This window comes from Nothoprocta perdicaria, unplaced genomic scaffold (genome assembly GCF_003342845.1).
Source record: "Nothoprocta perdicaria isolate Ctin4 unplaced genomic scaffold, notPer1 scaffold_64, whole genome shotgun sequence".
Taxonomy (NCBI): domain Eukaryota; kingdom Metazoa; phylum Chordata; class Aves; order Tinamiformes; family Tinamidae; genus Nothoprocta; species Nothoprocta perdicaria.
This window is the reverse complement of record NW_020455910.1, coordinates 970,148-987,175: the sequence shown is the minus strand read 5'-3', so window position 1 is coordinate 987,175 and position 17,028 is coordinate 970,148. Positions and strand designations below refer to the sequence as shown.

General features: G+C 50.3%; 1 protein-coding gene across 1 annotated transcript in view; it reads right to left on the bottom strand.

The window, feature by feature from the left end:
* LOC112956484 (neural-cadherin-like) overlaps positions 1-17,028 on the bottom strand; it is a 42,579-nt gene extending 25,551 nt beyond the window's left edge. Inside the window, exons 1-13 of the mRNA XM_026050004.1 lie at positions 17,002-17,028; positions 16,092-16,128; positions 12,465-12,659; positions 11,796-12,021; positions 10,884-11,088; positions 9,853-9,964; positions 8,586-8,835; positions 7,565-7,707; positions 7,027-7,199; positions 6,485-6,653; positions 4,199-4,369; positions 379-551; positions 89-256 (exon numbers count right to left, since the gene is read on the bottom strand). Of these exons, the coding sequence (XP_025905789.1) occupies positions 89-256; positions 379-551; positions 4,199-4,369; positions 6,485-6,653; positions 7,027-7,199; positions 7,565-7,707; positions 8,586-8,835; positions 9,853-9,964; positions 10,884-11,088; positions 11,796-12,021; positions 12,465-12,659; positions 16,092-16,128; positions 17,002-17,028 (2,049 nt within the window). The remainder of the gene's footprint in view (positions 1-88; positions 257-378; positions 552-4,198; positions 4,370-6,484; positions 6,654-7,026; positions 7,200-7,564; positions 7,708-8,585; positions 8,836-9,852; positions 9,965-10,883; positions 11,089-11,795; positions 12,022-12,464; positions 12,660-16,091; positions 16,129-17,001) is intronic.

Below are 17,028 nucleotides of genomic sequence, written 5' to 3'. Positions count from 1 at the left end.
CTTTGCAGCAGGGGTGTCCCTGGATACACATGGAGAAGGTGAAGCAGGGAGAAGGAGAGGGAAGGAAGCAATCGTACTGGTCACATACCACCACYGTGGTGTCACGGATGGTGTTTTCGGGGATTGTCACCCAGTAGGGGCTCTGCTCCCAGCGGGGAGGCTGACTGAGCGCGTCCGTGATGGCCACGGTGAGCTCCACTGTGCTGCTTCTGTTGCCTCCATCTGTGGCGACGACGAAGCAGGTAACGCGCGTCGCCTGCGAAATGGAGATTGAGGACAGGTTCAAACCGTGTCGTGAAATCAAGGGGCTGCAGGAAACGCTCTGCAAGAGACTTGAGGGCTGAAGGCTGCTCTGCTCCAAGCGCTCTGCCAAGTTACCTGGGAGATCGGGCGGTTTAAGGACACCCAGCCCGTGCTGGGGTTGATCCGGAAGTATCCCAGAGGGTGCTCCAGCATCGAGTACGTGATGGCAGCATTCACACCTTGGTCGTCATCCCGAGCCACGACGTGCAGGAAACTCGTCCCCACTGGAGTGTCCTCGCGGAGGAAATCTTTGGAAGACAAACACATTGTCAGCAGCAGAGCACTGCTCCATTAACCATGGGAGCTGTGTGTTACAGAAACAGTCCTGCATATAAAAAGCAACAGACAAAAGAGGGATCTTCACAGGTCAGTCAGCACCAAGGCTCCCAACTCCGGGCCACTCTTTAGACATCCCTCACAAAGGGTTTCACTGATTATTTGGAAGAGATCGAACACCTGGGCTAGTCTGAGCCACTTCTTCACTGCACCAAACTGCTGTTTCAGAGCAGTTGGTTTCACACATGCAAAAAAAAGAGGGAAAGATTTTGCTACTTAAGAGTCCCCTTTCACTTGAGATGAAATGTTTCTGTAAGGAGGTCGTGTTGTCACTAAGAGAATACCCACATTTTTCTTTTAGCTTTCCCTTCCCCTAGATGCTGGGGTTTTAAGAAAGCTGTTAGTGAAGCAGATTTATCATTTTCCTGGCGACGTTTCTGCTCTACAGCCTTGCTGGGCTGACTCTGCCCCACAGAGCAGGGCCGGCACTGCCTCCCACCAGCCCCATCCTCTCTYGGGCACACGAACGACCGCTGTCCCCAGCGCTTCCCAAGGAGATGATGCTGAACAGGGGGCTGCTCCGTGCTGCCTCTCTGCTTTCCCACAGCACCGCTGGCTCCGGGCTCAGCCGCTGCCAACAGCGGCCTGGCACCAGGGGCACTTACTGACCAAGGGAATTAATCCCGAGCCCAGCGAGCAGCAAGAGGAGCGGCACCACTGGGAGGCAGCCGGGCACCACAAAGTCRGAAGATTCAGCTCCGAGGAAAGATCCCCCTGACAGAGCAGCCGCAGGCCCTGGGACAAGCTGCCTGGGGCCAAGGCATAGCGGGCATCTATACACCCCTTTCCAGAGGTCTCCCCGTTCCCAAAGGGCTTATGGACYTCCTGACATAGGGATCATGTCTCAGTGGCAGTAGCCCTAGGATAGATCAAACCCTTTTTGGACCTAGTTTTACAGCTGACATCTCCGGCTACCAGGCTGCTCAGCTGAAGCACTGAAGTAAAGAAGAGTCATTCATTTTGTCTGCCCAGAGCTCAATTCTAGGCAGGGACATTACAGAACTATGAGAAACAGCAGAGAGTCACTCCTCCTCAGCACTAGGCACGGTTGTACACACAGAGCTGTCACACTCCACCCCGCTCCATGTCTTCTCTGCACCAAGATCTTCCACTTGCTCTGGTCTGGGTTTGCTCCAACTCTTCCCCAACGCTCAGCCACGCAGCCCCACGTCCTTCTCCAGGCAGCCGCTGCTCTTTGCCTGACCCTCCTTGGACGTCACTCCATGTTCCGAGAGAAACTCCACCAGGTTAGTGCCGAAACGGTCCCCTCAGTCCTGAGCTCCTAGGCTCAGACAACTCCTTCCTCAGAAACCACTTCCCACTCTTCATTTCCCATCTATGCCTCTATTTTATTATATCCTTTTGAGATGGAATAATCAGAAGTGAATGCAGCATTTACACAGTGATGTGGTCCTGTTTTCCGATTTGCTTTCTTCCCCCTTAGCATCTCCAGTCTCTGGCACGGGGGCAGWGACACCTTGTAGCACCCCAAGTGCTGGCTGCTCAGTGAGCAGAACTGGGGCAGGACCAGCGCAACSCCCTGGCACTTAAACAGCCTGTAGTTAATGTCCCTGCTATGCCAGGACAGCCAAAGCTGCTCTCAGAAGAGAGATGCTGACACTGAAATAAATAAATGACAGTGGAATTTACTGTTAGGAAGTGCCATAAAATATYCTTTGTCCTGTATTTACATTTATGCTGTTATAGCCAAATCTTGTTAGATCACACTGTACAAAAACACTCACAATTACTCAGGCCACTCTGTCCCACCTGATGCAGTTCTGCTCGCTGCTGGCAGAGCACTCAGTTACTATACCCTGTGCTATCCTACATACATTACTGTACGTACACTATGTATAARCAGTACACAATTACTGCACCATCCTCGCTGCGTACGGCCAAGCACTTGTTTTATGACTGTCTCCTATACAGGATGTAGGGCTTAAACCAGGGATTTAAGCAGTATCCTAGTGCAGACGAATAAAATACTAAAGAGTTTCCAGGATGAACAGGAACCGAGGACTGAYGGCATCTGATCTGGTTAGGGAGGAAGCTATTTTTAATTCTGTGACCAGCAAACACTGATTACTATCTACAGATGCTTGAAAAATACTATCGATCAAGTGCCCTCAGGTGCATTTTTCCCATCCCAAAGGACTGCCTTTCTACAAGACCTTTGCTAGTTTTCCATGTTTAGCGGAGGGGGAAAAAAAAAAAAAAAAAAAAAAAAAAGAAAAAAAGTCTTTTTTTCTCAGGAGTGCCGGAGTTGTCATGATTACAAAATGCAACCTCACAGCTTCACTGCTTTGGGAAAAGAAGAAGAAAGGGTCACTTGTAGTTCCCTCTGCAGCCCGAAGAAAGCTTCATCTTTGCACATACACTACCCTTACATCAAGGGCTGCTTTTGTCTGCCCCCAGATATTTCCCTCTTTCTCTCCAGTGAGATCATTCACACTGATGCTCAGTGCTGCTTTGGTCAGGCTTGAAGAGTCCCCTGGTAGGGATGCAGAAATTGCTCTTTTCAGTCAGGCCATCTCAACTACTATGACACTTATCTTTAACAGGTATAAAATATTTTTCTTCCTATCCTTGTGCCCAACTCTTAAACATACACAAATATCTAGATTCTATCCAGAAAGATCGCTTTCCTCCTTATTACAACACTGTCACTCTCACCCATACCTCCTTCCCAATCCTATTAAACTGTTGGCTTATGTGATACTAAAAAAGGACATGCTTCCAAATTATTTTTGTTTTAATAATGCATAGGTCACTGCTTTGCCCTACAAAATATTTCCACAGAACTAGCAAAACACGTCTGGAATGGGTTTATCACATGCACCCCCAACCATTTGCTACCATCCTTGGCGAGGCAGACACGCAGGGAAGGGTCTGGCCTCGGCCAGCAACGAGGGAGCCTGTTGGGCGTTTMCGGGTGACACCAAACGCAGGGAGTTCAAAGCAACTGGTGTGCAGGGTTCAACTGCAGAAAGAGCAAGTGAGATCAAACCAAGGACACGTGAATACTGCACACAGGGGAAGGAACAGGGACTCACCAGGACAGAGCAGGCAGCTAGCTCAGCAGCACAGCTATGGGAGCCATCAGGGCGAACAGTCGCTCACAGGCTACAAGTTCAAGATTTCAAGCTGTTTAACAGCAGATAGACACCACTCTGGCCTATCTGAACAGGGGGGCATTGTGTTAGAAAGACATGGACGGCAAGAGTTTTTCTAGTTAGAATTGACAGCTTCTCATCTAAAATGTCATGTTTTGTTTCAAGAAACTGAAGAAAAAAAATCAGCATGCAGAAAAAATTGGACAGGGAAAAGCCACAGAAGGGGCATCAGATGTGCCTGGTCCTCAGGACTGCAGACAAATGTGTAARTGTTGCTCTAAAGAGGACAGCGCCAACTCTTTGCGTTTCCACTGGGAAYAGGGTAAGCAGTAACTGGGTTAATAGGCAGCAAATAAAAAAGTTTGGTCACCTAAAAAGCAATCATTGTTATGGAAGTTCTAAACAGGTTCATGTTGTGGGATAGGAAATTAATAGCCACTCACGTTGGTAGCGACTGTTTTCGAACTTGGGGTCGTTGTCGTTGACGTCGGCAACGAGGAGGGCGACGCGGCAGAGGCCGGTGAGCGGCTCCTGCGCCTGGTCCGTGGCCGTCACGCAGAGTGTCAGCTCCCTCTGCCGCTCCCGGTCAAAGCTCCGCGTGGTTGTGATGAGCCCTGGCAACACAGACACCTCCTGGCCGGGACAGCACCGGGCCTGGGGCTGGAGCTGCAGCCCGTCCTGCCCCCGCGCACGCCGCAGAGCCGCCGGGCTCGTCCACACCAGCCCGCAACCACGTCTCGCACAAGGCCACTTCACAGCATCACGGAACGGCCGAGGGTGGAAGGGACCTCTAGAGATCATCTAGTCCAACCCCCTGCTCCAGCAGGGACACCCAGAGCACGGGGCACAGGGCGGCATCCAGGCGGGTTTGGAGACCTCCAGAGAAGGAGACTCCACAGCCTCCCTGGGCAGCCTGTGCCAGGGCTCTGTCACCCTCACAGTGAAAAAGTTCCTCCTCACATGGAGATGGAACTGCCTGTGTTTCAACTTGTACGGATTGCCCCTTGTCCTGTCACTGGCCACCACGGAGAAGAGCTTGGCCCCTTCCTCCATACATTCCTCCTTCAGGCACTTACACATATTCATCAGATCACCTCTCAGCCTTCTCTTCTCCAGAGAAAACAGGCCCAACTCACTCGGTCTCTCCTTGTAYGATAGATGCTCCATTCCCTTAATCATCTCTGTTGCTTACAACTTACAGCTTGCCTGTCTCCAGGCCTCCTCACACAGCCAGCAGCTCCTCCCAAGCCCATTTACTGCCAGCAGCTCTCTCCCCTGCTGCCCCTTACTTGGCCACCTAAGCATCTTGTTATTTCACTCCTCTTGGAGCACAGAGATACTCTCTCTTCCTCCTTCCAGAGACAGCCCAAGGCAGCTTGTTACTACTCTGGGGAAAAGTCACATCCCATCCGGCTTAAACGATGCAACCAGAGTTGTCTTTGCTACGGAAGTTGGAGGCTGCCTCGCTTTAAGCTGGAATTGAGCAACATGACTCAGCTAACACAGCACCCRACTTCCTCCCAAAGGCAGCTTCTTCTCCACTGACAAAGTCTTTCCCTCTCCCAGCTCTTCTTTCTGTCTGTGAAACTTCAAACCAGCCTTCCTGGGGCTTCCTCATGCCCCTCTCACTCTGCTAGTCCAGCATTTTTCTGTTGCTGAGGCCCAAACACTGCACAGCGAACATCCCACGTGAGTGTTTTAACCACAGAAGCCTCAACAACTTTTAACAACTCTACTCAGCTCTGGTGAGGCCGCACCTGGAGTACTGTGTGCAGTTCTGGGCTCCCCAGTATAAGAGGGACGTGGAGCTGCTGGARAGAGTCCAGAGAAGAGCAACCAGGATGATTAAGGGAATGGAAYATCTCCCGTAYGAGGARAGGCTRAGTGAGCTGGGCCTGTTTCCTCTGGAGAAGAGAMGGCTGAGAGGGGATCTGATTAATGYAAGTTCAGGAAGGGAGAATGCAGGGAGGAAGGGGACAGGCTGTTTTCAYTGGTGGCCAGCGAYAGGACGAGGGGTAATGGCCACAAGCTGRAGCACAGGMAGTTCCGTCTCCAGGTGAGGAGGAACTTCTTYMYWGTGAGGGTGACAGAGCMSTGGMRCAGRCTGCCCAGGGAGGTTGTGGAGTCTCCTTCTCTGGAGGTCTCCAAACCMGCCTGGATGCCRCCCTGTGCCCCGTGCTCTRGGTGTSCCTGCTGGAGCRGGAAGGTTGGACTRGATGATCTCTAGAGGTCCCTTCCAASCTTGAATATTCTGGGATTCTGTAATACCCACCTCCTTCATCTGAAGTCTGTCACTGTCCTCTCCTAGTATGACCGTACTGCCTATATGCACACTACACTGCACTTCCTATTAGCGTGTGAGGTGATAATAAACTATCAGGGAAGCACAAACTTTAACTGCTAAATGTTCATTCTCTACTCTGTTTATTTTCTACTTTTTTTTTTTTTTTTTTTATACAGTTACACTCAATCCAATATGAAAATAAGACCTTCAGAATAGCCTCTTATCTTCATAATGAACTGGGGTTTATTTCCCTACATCATTTGGCATTTAGATCATTATCATCTATATGCATATTATCCACATACTCCAAGGTTCTTTCAGTACTTATTCCATAAACTGCTACAGCTAATGCAGCAGCTACACTGATACAGCATGAGCCCACGTGCACACACTCACACAACAGCAAGACGACCAGAGTAAGATTTGAACTCAGGAAGCCACTGACCGGTGCGTGGGTCGATGCTGAAGCCCAGCGAAGCTCCGTCGCGGTGCAGGAGCCCGTACCTGACCTGCCCGTTGAGGCCCAGGTCGGCGTCGTGGGCTTCCACCCGCAGCACCGCCGTGCCCGCCGGCTGGTTCTCCAGGACCCACGTGCTGTCACTGTAGCGAGCGCACTGCAGAGACACCCCAAAGCCAGCCCTGTTACACGGGGCTGCTTGCTTTGGCTCCCAATTTAAGCATTTTTGCATCTGAGAAGAACTCAGGAAAACAAGAAGCACTTCTAGTATTTCTGATCACTGAGCAATCCAGTTCTAAAGGAGAAAAAGACAAGACTTTACTCTTCAAGTATCAAATAAACTGACTGCGTGACCCACTTACAGATTCATTCTGTTCTGCAAACAGTGTCCCTTAAATCTGCAAGTAATGAAGATATAGTAATCTACAAGTAATCAGGTAATGAAGAGTCTGCAAGCCCAGTTACAGGCAGGAAAAGACCATCTATCTGAGATCAGTTTAGCCATCTATCTAAGCAAACAGGTATCTTACCTCTCTGAAGACAGGCTTGTGGTTATTAATATCGTTAACTGCTACAATAACCTCAGCAAAACTGCTGAGGGGAGCGGGTCCTCCCGAGACATTGTCATCTACTGCAGTAATGTTCAGCGTGTACTGCGGCCCTTTCAGATTCGGCAGCGGGTTTCTGCGGAGTTTAATGATACCTACGTTTAGAAGAATAAAAAATTCTTCTATTTTACTGTGTAAATAAACAAAGCAGCAAAAATAATCAAGAGAATGTTACATTTCTCTGTCACTATACTATCCCATCAGGTTTAATTTGGACTGCAAAGCACAGGAGTCAGTGATCTGAGAAAATGCCGCTCTTGGACCAGGGCCTCAAACTTTTGTTGATATTTGGAGAATGAAACTCCCATCAGAGAACCAGTTTGCACTGACATGAGGCACCCCCATTTCCAGATCACCAGAAAAGAGCATTTTCTTTACTTACAATTCTTGACACAAAGGTGAAGCAGAGTCAAGGTAGATTAGATAGTAAATAACAGTGGTTTACAACCTCTTTTCTTACCTTTTTGCCTATCCAATTCAAAGTTGCCCTCCTCGTTACCTCCCGTTATCAGGTAAGACACCCCGTCTCCATCAGGGTCCTTTGCCCGAACAGTAGCCACTAAGGCACCGGGACCAGCATCTTCCGAAAGGAAAGTTCTGTAACTGATGCACAAGGGGAGAGCTGCAGCACAGTCACGGCCCGAATAACCAGCGCCAGGTCAATACCCTGCCACTGACTACAAGTTCATATGACTGGCAATTTTTACAAAGCTCTGGACATGCAAATTTGGCATAAAGTTGCATTTTGGAATTGTAATGCAGTGATTTGACACTTAGGATTTCAAAGCATCTTTCAGAAGGTACCTACATGCATTATATTACATTGCACTGCAAACCACAATCACTTATCTCCTCTCTTAAGGATGAGAAAAAGGACTAACATGCATCATATAGTATTTCTTATGTCCTTAAATATTAGCAGAAAACACTGGATGCTAGAGAAGTGAATGCAAAGCAGTATTTCATTTTGTAAATACATGTTTTTATATTTTTTATTTAAAAAATGGTGTAATGTGAACATATGCAAAAAAAGAGTAATTATATACATTCAAGAAAGAAGAAAGCTTTTTAACCAAGTAGTGTCTCATGGAATCAGTTTATAATAAGATCTGTTAATGATAAGATTAGTTTTAATGTTTCTTAATTACCACCCTCATCTGTTTTATATTTTATGCGGAAAAATCACCTTCAGATCTAGGATCAACATGGTAAGAACTGCTCCCAGCAGGGTTAAATATCTTATTCATTCCGTGATCTCTGCATAGCAGAGCTCATGCAACAAGCCCGTCTACTAGCATCACTACTGCTGTACTCCTTTTCTTGATACAATCTAGAAGCAAGACTTTAGTCTTTCCCTATACAAATTGGCCCTTAATTTTCCTGGGACTTACTGCAMAAAAAAACAAGGTGGTCATTAATCCGAGTGTTATTATGATGACACACATTAGCTGTGGAAAGAGGCAAGTGCTAAACCAGCTTACACAGCCTGGGAGAACACGGGAGCCTCGTCGTTCACGTTGGCCATTCGAACTCGCACCGAAGCGGTTCCTGTGCGAGGGGGGTGGCCCTTGTCCACTGCTATCACCACAAACTCATACATGTGGTTGGCTCGCTCAAAGTCCAGCCTCTGGGCAGAGCTGATGACGCCCTGCCGCGTGATGGAGAAATGGGCGCTCTGAAGGAAGTAGATGATCTCAGCGTTGGAGCCAGAGTCGCCGTCCGTGGCGAACACTGTTAGAAAAAACATTTAACAGAACATTTAACAGGCTGAAAAGGCCATTTGGGTACATTATTTCCTACCTAAAAAGCTCGAGAGACTTTTCTGAGAACAGCAATYGTGCAAATCTGCCCTGTACATTAAAGTGTTATTTTTATGGTATTATGGCTAGACTTCCTGGAACTCTAGTTCCAGGAATCCAGCAAGAGAATGGGAGGAAAAACAAAAGCAACCCGATTCCTCCTGCCCCGGCCCAGCCTGATCACAGCACGGGGCTTGGAAGGGAGCAGTGATCCCAACAGCAGGCGACAGGCTCCRCACGGAGCACTGGGCACTGGTAATTACCACACGATCAATACGTGCATCGTTAGGACATCATMAGTCACAAACCGTGCCCTTGCTCTCTCCAGGGATGCTGTTCAAATTCAATTAGCTCCCAGCTATGTCATAGCTAAAGTACATTTTAATTACCTGGCATTTCAAGGTACAACGGATAATTAAACATCTTTCCCAGCAAGTGTTTATGTAGTGCGCTCAGGTTCCCATCTGCTGAGAAGCAGCAGATCAGCAGAGCTCACACCCTGCATCAAAAGCCACGTTAAGAGCAGGAGTTCACCTCTCCAGTTATCCTGTCATCTTGCCAAACAGAAAGGCTTCAGCTCACACCAACACCGATTTTTAAACAAACTCCTTACACTACYGACAAGATTCAAATGCAGCCAACTCAGCAGCAAAAACTCTCTTGTGATGCACAAACACGATTCCAGAGCCCTGGCAAGCACATTGCACACTCCAACAGGCACCTGCACTGTCATTGAAAAGGCAAAAACAAAMTGTGGAGGAAGAATCGCAGAATATTAACTCAGCATAGAAAAGGAGAGGAAAGAAAGATTTCAAAAAGAGCTGTGAAATACTGTTCTGCTAACTGGCCAAAAAAMCAAAAATACCTCTGCTTTTGGAGAGTCAATAGTCTCAGTTTAAAAAGTTGTAATAGGTTGTTTAACATCTYGTATTACAGACTACAAAAGCACCTTGCAGGATGGAAGTGCCCACAGGAATCGTTTCAGGAACRTTGTCTCTGCTGTAGATGGAGTGCTGGAACTCGGGAGAGCAGTCGTTTTCATCAGTGACGTGGACCAGGACCTGAGATAAAAGGACACGCCAAGAGAGCAGTTTAGTTTCTACCCACAGGCCAACAGGCACCTCGTTCCAACACTGCCTGGGCATCCGCTGCTCTTGCTGCTGTCCCCTCCTGGCACCTCCAAAGTTCCACTCTTCCTCACACTGCTCCTGGAACCCAGATGGGTATTTGCTTCCCGYTCCAGGCAGTCGGGAGGCAGAGCCCAAGATAAATAATCAGGGCAGCGTCTAGCAGAGCCCAGAACCGAACCCGACCTGAACAGCACCGGGCACCTCGAGGGCAGAATCACAGAAGGGTTGGGGTTGGAAGGGACCTCTAGAGATCATCTAGTCCAACCCCCTGCTCCAGCAGGGACACCAGAGCACGGGGCACAGGGCGGCATCCAGGCGGGTTTGGAGACCTCCAGAGAAGGAGACTCCACARCCTCCCTGGGCAGCCTGTGCCAGGGCTCTGTCACCATCACAGGAAAGAATTTCCTCCTCACATGGAGATGGAACTGCCAGTGTTGCAACTTGTACCTATTAGCCCTTGTCCTGTCACTGGCCACCACTGAGAAGAGCTTGGCCCCTTCCTCCCTACATTCTCCCTTCGTGACCTTATACATGTTAATCAGATCCCCTCTCAGCCTTCTCTTCTCCAGGCTAAACAGATCCAACTCACTCAGAGTCTCTCATCCGAGAGATGCTCCAGTCCCTTAATCATCTTGGTTGCCCTCCGCTGGACCCTCTCTGGAAGCTCCACATCCCTCTTGTACAGGGGAGCCCAGAACTGCCCCCAATGCTCCAGGKGSGGCCTCACCAGAGCTGAGGAGAGGGGCAGGATCCCCTCCCCGGAGGCGCCTCGGGGCAGCACCTCCTGGTCGCACACACGGCTGCCCCGGGGGGTTCGGGCGTGCCAGGGGACACGGGGGTGCTGCCCTACCTCAGTGACGCTGCTCAGGGCGCTGGCGGCCTCGGCCGCCTCCAGCAGCAGGCGGTAGCGGCGGTGCTGGCTCTCGAAGTCGGCGGCGCGGCCCAGGCTGAGCTCCCCGCTCGCCGGYGCCACGCGGAACAGCCCGCCCGGGTTCAGCAGCAGCGCGTACGACAGCGGCTGGCTCTGGAAGGAGACGGCYTCGACCACGGCCACTCTGCAGAGAACAAGCGACAGCCCCTCGCCCTGAGGCGACTGCAGCCGGAGCCGGACGTTCAACAGGTGAACTCCCTGCCTTCATCAGGGCCATGCTCAGTTTTTACAGAATCATGGAATAGTTGAGGTTGGAAGGGACTTCTAGAGATCATCTAGTCCCAAATCCCCTGCTCCAGCAGGGACACCCAGAGCAYGGGGCACAGGGCGGCATCCAGGCAGGTTTGGAGACCTCCAGAGAAGGAGACTCCACAGCCTCCCTGGGCAGCCTGTGCCAGGGCTCTGTCACCCTCMCAGTGGGGAAGTTCCTCCTCACCTGGAGATGGAACTGCCTGGGTTTCAACTTAAACCCATTGCCCCTTGTCCTGTCACTGGCCACCACGGAGAAGAGCTTGGTCCCTTCCTCCCTACATTCTCCCCTCAGGTATTTGTACATGTACATTTGTACATTTTACCCTCCGACCAACACTACTCACGCTACAGAGAACCACCTGCCCCCACTGTGTCACCAAACCCACCTCCTGACGTAGCAGAGCAGGGATATGAACACACTTCAACCTCTTACTAACAAGAACAGTAATTATTATTTTACAATTATCTAGATAACTGGACTACCATGCTTTTTTTTTTTCCCCATTTCTTTGAAATTTTAGATCAAAAAAAGAAACTGCTTCAGAGATGRACGTGAAAGCAGGAAGTGCAAGGACTCACGTTTCTCCGGCCGGCGTGTTCTCGGGGACGAACACGCGGTAGGACATGTTGGTGAACTGGGGCGGCCGGGCGCCTGCCAGGATGGAGATGGAGGCGTAGGGGCTTTTGCTGCCCTGCTCATCCGTGGCTTGCACGGTGAGCACGTACTCCTTGTTCCGCGTCAAAGGCAAGCCCGTGGTCGTGATGACACCCGTATCCACGTCCACCTGGAACCGCTCTTCGCCACCTACCGAAACATGTAAAAAGCCAGTCTGAAAGTTGCCCCGCAGCAAGAACATCTCATTCTTTGGGRTTTCTCAAGGTAAGCTATCCTCAAACCATCTAGGTCCTTGAACACACTTCCTCTTTTTTTTTCCCCTCTGGGTGCTCACCTTAACGCACCGTTCAAATGGGCTTTATTGATGGCACAGTGCAAAGGACACAGGAATATGCGAGAAATGGAGCCCTGAGTTACCTGCGAGAGCTTTTGAGTAAATCTCAAAACAGATGTAAAGCCGGGACCGTGGTACCAAGACTCCCACCCACACACCAGTTTTACCTACAGCACCTCATTCTTCAGCTACTGTACTTTAAAGGATCCTCCAAGAGATAAAGTCTATTAACCAAAGGGAACGTCAAGAGGAACACGCAACTTCACAGCCACTTCGAGGTGTTTGGGGGGGGACCCACCTGCGACGAGCGCGTAAGCGATGGCCGCGCCGCTGGTGTCGTTRCGGCTGTGGCGGGCGACCAGCCGGTAGACGAGGGAGCCCTTGCGGGCGCCCGGCTCGGCCCGCGCCAGGTACGGGAAGGGGAACATGGCCCAGGAGAGCGGCTCCTCCTCGGCGGCCAGCAGCGTCACGCGGCACAGGTAGCCCTCGTCCCCTGCAAGAGACACGCGGCTTCCTCGGGAGCTGCGTGGGAAACGCGGATCCGCATGGCAAACGCGGATCCGCCTACGGGCGCCGCGCTCCGCCCGCTGCCCGCTCCGAGCGCCCGCACACAYGGGCCTGTGGCTGCATATGTGGCAAGTGCAGTTAATGTCCCGTGCAGGAAAATTGTTACAGCAGCTCTGTGGTCTCTAAAGGGCAAAGTCTCCAGGAATTCTTCAGCTAGCAACTAAAATGTGGTCCTGATAATCAAATTTATTTAATAATCTCTAAAAGGGAGAGTTAAGTATTTCAGATACCAACGTTCTTCTAAGACAACACGTGCAGTTTGCAAGCGGATTTCACTGCTGCAGCTGCAGCATTTGGGGCTCTGCACCCCTGCCTGCTGTCTCCTGTCTGCACACACCGGGGTGAGCAACTTTTAGGGGACTGTTACAGATGCCTGGCAATCAGATCTTATGTAAAGTAACTGCATTAAGGAGTTAAAAATCAATGAAACAAAAATAGTTGCACTGAAGTAGACTTCTTTTTCCAGCAATGCATTAGTTTTTCAACTGTCATAACTGCAAAAGCATTAACAGATCAAGCCTCCGAAATCAATACAGTGTTTTATTTTGTTCCACTGACACAACCACAGCATCCCATAAAATCAAAACGCAGCTTTGCCCAGCGCTGACAGAGCTCACCCATTCTGTCAATAYGAATCAGCCCGGAAAAAAGGACAACCAGGGAACCAGCCTCTGTGGCCTGTTAAACGAGGCATTCCAGGTAAAACGTCCAGTCTCTGGAGCACCCGTTTGAAAAGGGGCCTCGGGGATCAATCTATTCACGRGCTGGTTTTCCCAAGGGACCAGCACATCCCCTAGGCTCTTCCCTTATCCCTTCTTCAAGCCTGAGGAACRCACGGCAGGGATGAAGCATCTTGGCCAAGCACAAAACCAACCACTGGCCAAGAAGCACCTAAGTAGAAGTAACGTAAATYCCTGGGGAACCCCAAAGCAATGGGAAAGTGGGAAGCACAGGGGGAGGGACACCGGCTACAAGGCCACCTGTTTTTTTTTCCTCTTTATTTTCCCTCTTTTCCTTCCCTTAACAAAATTAGGCAAAGCCATAAAAGTCATTTTCCTTTCCTGAGCTGAGGCTTAGAGCTGAACTGACTGAGGAGGGTCTATCAGGACACCCTTGGGAAGCCAGGAATCAAAAAGCAGTCATAAACTTAAAATTTAAGCTGTTTTTAAGCATTAAACCTTAGCTTTCACTGGCCCTATGCACTTGATAGTACTACCTAAATGTCAAGCAAGAACAGGTCTAAGAAACCAAGTTTGAAACAGCCCCAACCTCAGGCCTTAGCAACTATGCACTATCCTAAAAATAGTGAAAAATATTGAATCTGAAAAACATACGATACTTAGCAACYTCCTCAAGAAAACTCTTCCATATGTATTTCTGTGCCCTTCAAAAAACTCCCCCAAACTAAGTTTACATATGAATAATCCACTTAMAGAATACTTAAACTTCCATACAATATGACCCATGGGTGTGATTAATCTTTAATCACTGTTCTCCTCACTCCCAGCAATGCCTTTCCGCTCATGGAGCGGTATTTCCACAGCGATGCCCTGGGATCTGCGCCCTCAGTTCCACTCAAACGGCGTGTGGGCCTCGTGGCCACCTTGTTCCTATAGGTTTTGCCCAGGTTGTCACACGGCCACAAGAGAGGGACCCAAGCAAGYGTCCCAGGAGCGAGCCGAGCCGCGGCTCAGCAGACACCGGCACACGCGGGACCAGCTGCAGGGCTTGCTGCCTATTCCCTGGCCRGAACAGGAGCAGGAAGGAGCTGTTCTCGTGGCAGGGGGAGCTTCAGGATGCAGGCTGCCCCCCGCAGAACTAAGGGCTCGGTTCCCAGCAGCTCTTCTTGCCTGGTCTCTCACACAAGGCGCGCAGGGCAGCTGCAAACAGTCTCTCTGCCGTCTGTCATCTCCAAGAGAGCAGAGGGCTCAGCTCCATCCCGCCTGCCCGAGACACTCCTGAGGATGACGTTTCTGCTACCAACCCTCTCAGCTTCCCAGTGATGGCCCCAGCTTCCCACACAAAGCTCGGSGTCTCAGAGCACCTCCTTGCCACGCGCTAGCACATCTATGGGGGTTTTACACACTACATAGATACGGTTGTATCTTGTAGGCAAAGTTACACTTAGTGTCACCAAAGCTTTGGGAAGAGGCGTATTCACTCCCAGAGAGCACACAATCCACAAGTGATTGGCTTGTGCATTAAAAGCCCACAGCCCCAAGACATCTGGCTGCATATATACGTATATACACTATAGCAGCTGCCCCGTGCAAAGCAGTTTCTATGGGCCACAGCTTCCCCCGGGGCTAACCACAGCCCGCGAACCCAACACACGAGGCCGCCCTTGGCACCGTTCCACGACGTCCTTCCCGGCCCTGCACGGCTCCCCTCGCGCAGCACCCGCACTCGCGTCCTCCAGCTCTCTGGCTCTGCGGAGCGGGATCCGGCCGCTCACCAGGCCTACCTGCAAACGCAGCCGTGAGGAGCCGCGGAACCAGAGCGGAGCCCGAGGCAGAGCTTGCCTTGCTCCGGGGCCCGGCAGCAGCGCCGAATTGTCCCCAAGCGAGGAGCTCTGGAGGGCAGCACCTTCCCCGACGTCACACTGCGGGTGGCAGGGGTCTCTGCCCAGCCTTTAACACCCGGGGCACCTGCTGACCGCGACTCATCCCACATATCCACAAGGACCAGGAACAATCCCTAGGAGCGCAGGGAGAGCTCTCTAGTTTATTACAGGATCTCAAGAGCTTCCAGATGACAAAATTCATCTTGAAACAAGTTCTGCGCTGCAGTTTGCCACGTTAACAGCCTCATAATGGCTATTAAACGATGCTATTAAATACTAAACTATCCACAATTACTTACAGGCACAGCAGCCTGTGAAGAAGCCTGTTCTACCACCAAAACATGCTAATGCATTAACMGCAGTTAAGGCAGAAGCGCTGAGGATAATTTGGTGAGTTTTTGTTCTTTTTGGAACAAAGAACAGGAGCTGCAAGGCCCGGCTAGCCCAAAGATCCTGCTTGTCTTTTAACGTGCTGTGGTAAGGAAGCCGTGGAGGGATTTCTCCCTCTTCGTTTCCTTACTGTGAGAATGTGGAACACAAATMCTGTGTTCCCCCTCCTCAGTTTGGAAGCCTTTGGTTCCTTTCTCAGTGTAGGTCTGCATTATTTTTGTTTATTCATTGCCTTTGTGTCATTATGTATTTTGACAGCCGTAATTATTTACGGTAAGATCCTTCCAAAGATAYAAGCAGACAGGTTAACACAATAACTCTGAATTTTGCTGTTTTCTCTGATAATCTCTGGCCATGAAAATAGTTTTATGGTTTGAGTGAATTGAGCCTGTTCTCTGTCAGCACCTGAAGCTGAGAGCAAAGCAACGGTGTCCACATGTGGCTTTAATCAGTCTCAAGCTGGGAAGAAAGAAAGTAGAGCTTCTGATCCCGTTCGCTGTGTCAGGTCCTGTTCCTGGGGTCACATTCACCTTGTTTTAAAAATCCCAGGGGGTGGCAGAAAGAAACGGGCCACTTGTGTATGCMCAAAAGACTAAGGTATCTGGAATGATATAGGGAGTATTTGCTCACGTTCATAGAAGTTGCACTATGCAGATGCATTCCCTTTCCACATGGACTTYCTGAGGGAGTTTTTAGAAAGCACCTGGAGCTACTGAACATCCTGACATGCAGCCTCAGCCTCGTTTTCCCATGGAATTCCCATAGAATTCCCCGACTAGACATAGGCCTTTTTTAAGATACAGGTCACATACAGYGAGCGGCAAGGGCTCGGTGCTCAGGCTGCCCTCAGACACTCCATGTGCAAGCGAAGGAGCCCCTGACCCGCCGCCCTCTGCTCTGCGCCCTCAGCCCCCCAGTCTGGTTTAAGACCAGATTCCTCTGAACCCAGTTACAGCCACATCTCATTCTTATCCCACATAGAARAGAACACAGGAGGACAGATCCATCTCAGCTCGGAAAATGAAGACACGGAACAGCCCTGCAGCCCCTCCATTCCTTCCTGCAGTCCACTAAGAGCCTGGATGTTCGGAGGCAGCCCAGATTCAAAGGCTACAAGACTCGAGCTTCACAACTTCACCGGCAGCTGAAGGGATCTGTCTGCCAGGGCTTCGAGTGCTCTGTTAGAGCCAACCCCATGCATCAGGGAGAAACTTCCTACCRCAGCTTTTAGTTCCACCCCGTGCAGCCTGCATCTGGGCTATCAGTGCAGGCAGCTGCATTTACTTCAGTTTCAGGAGCTGAAAACAAAAATCACCGAGTGGGTCTCATAATCCCAGACCAT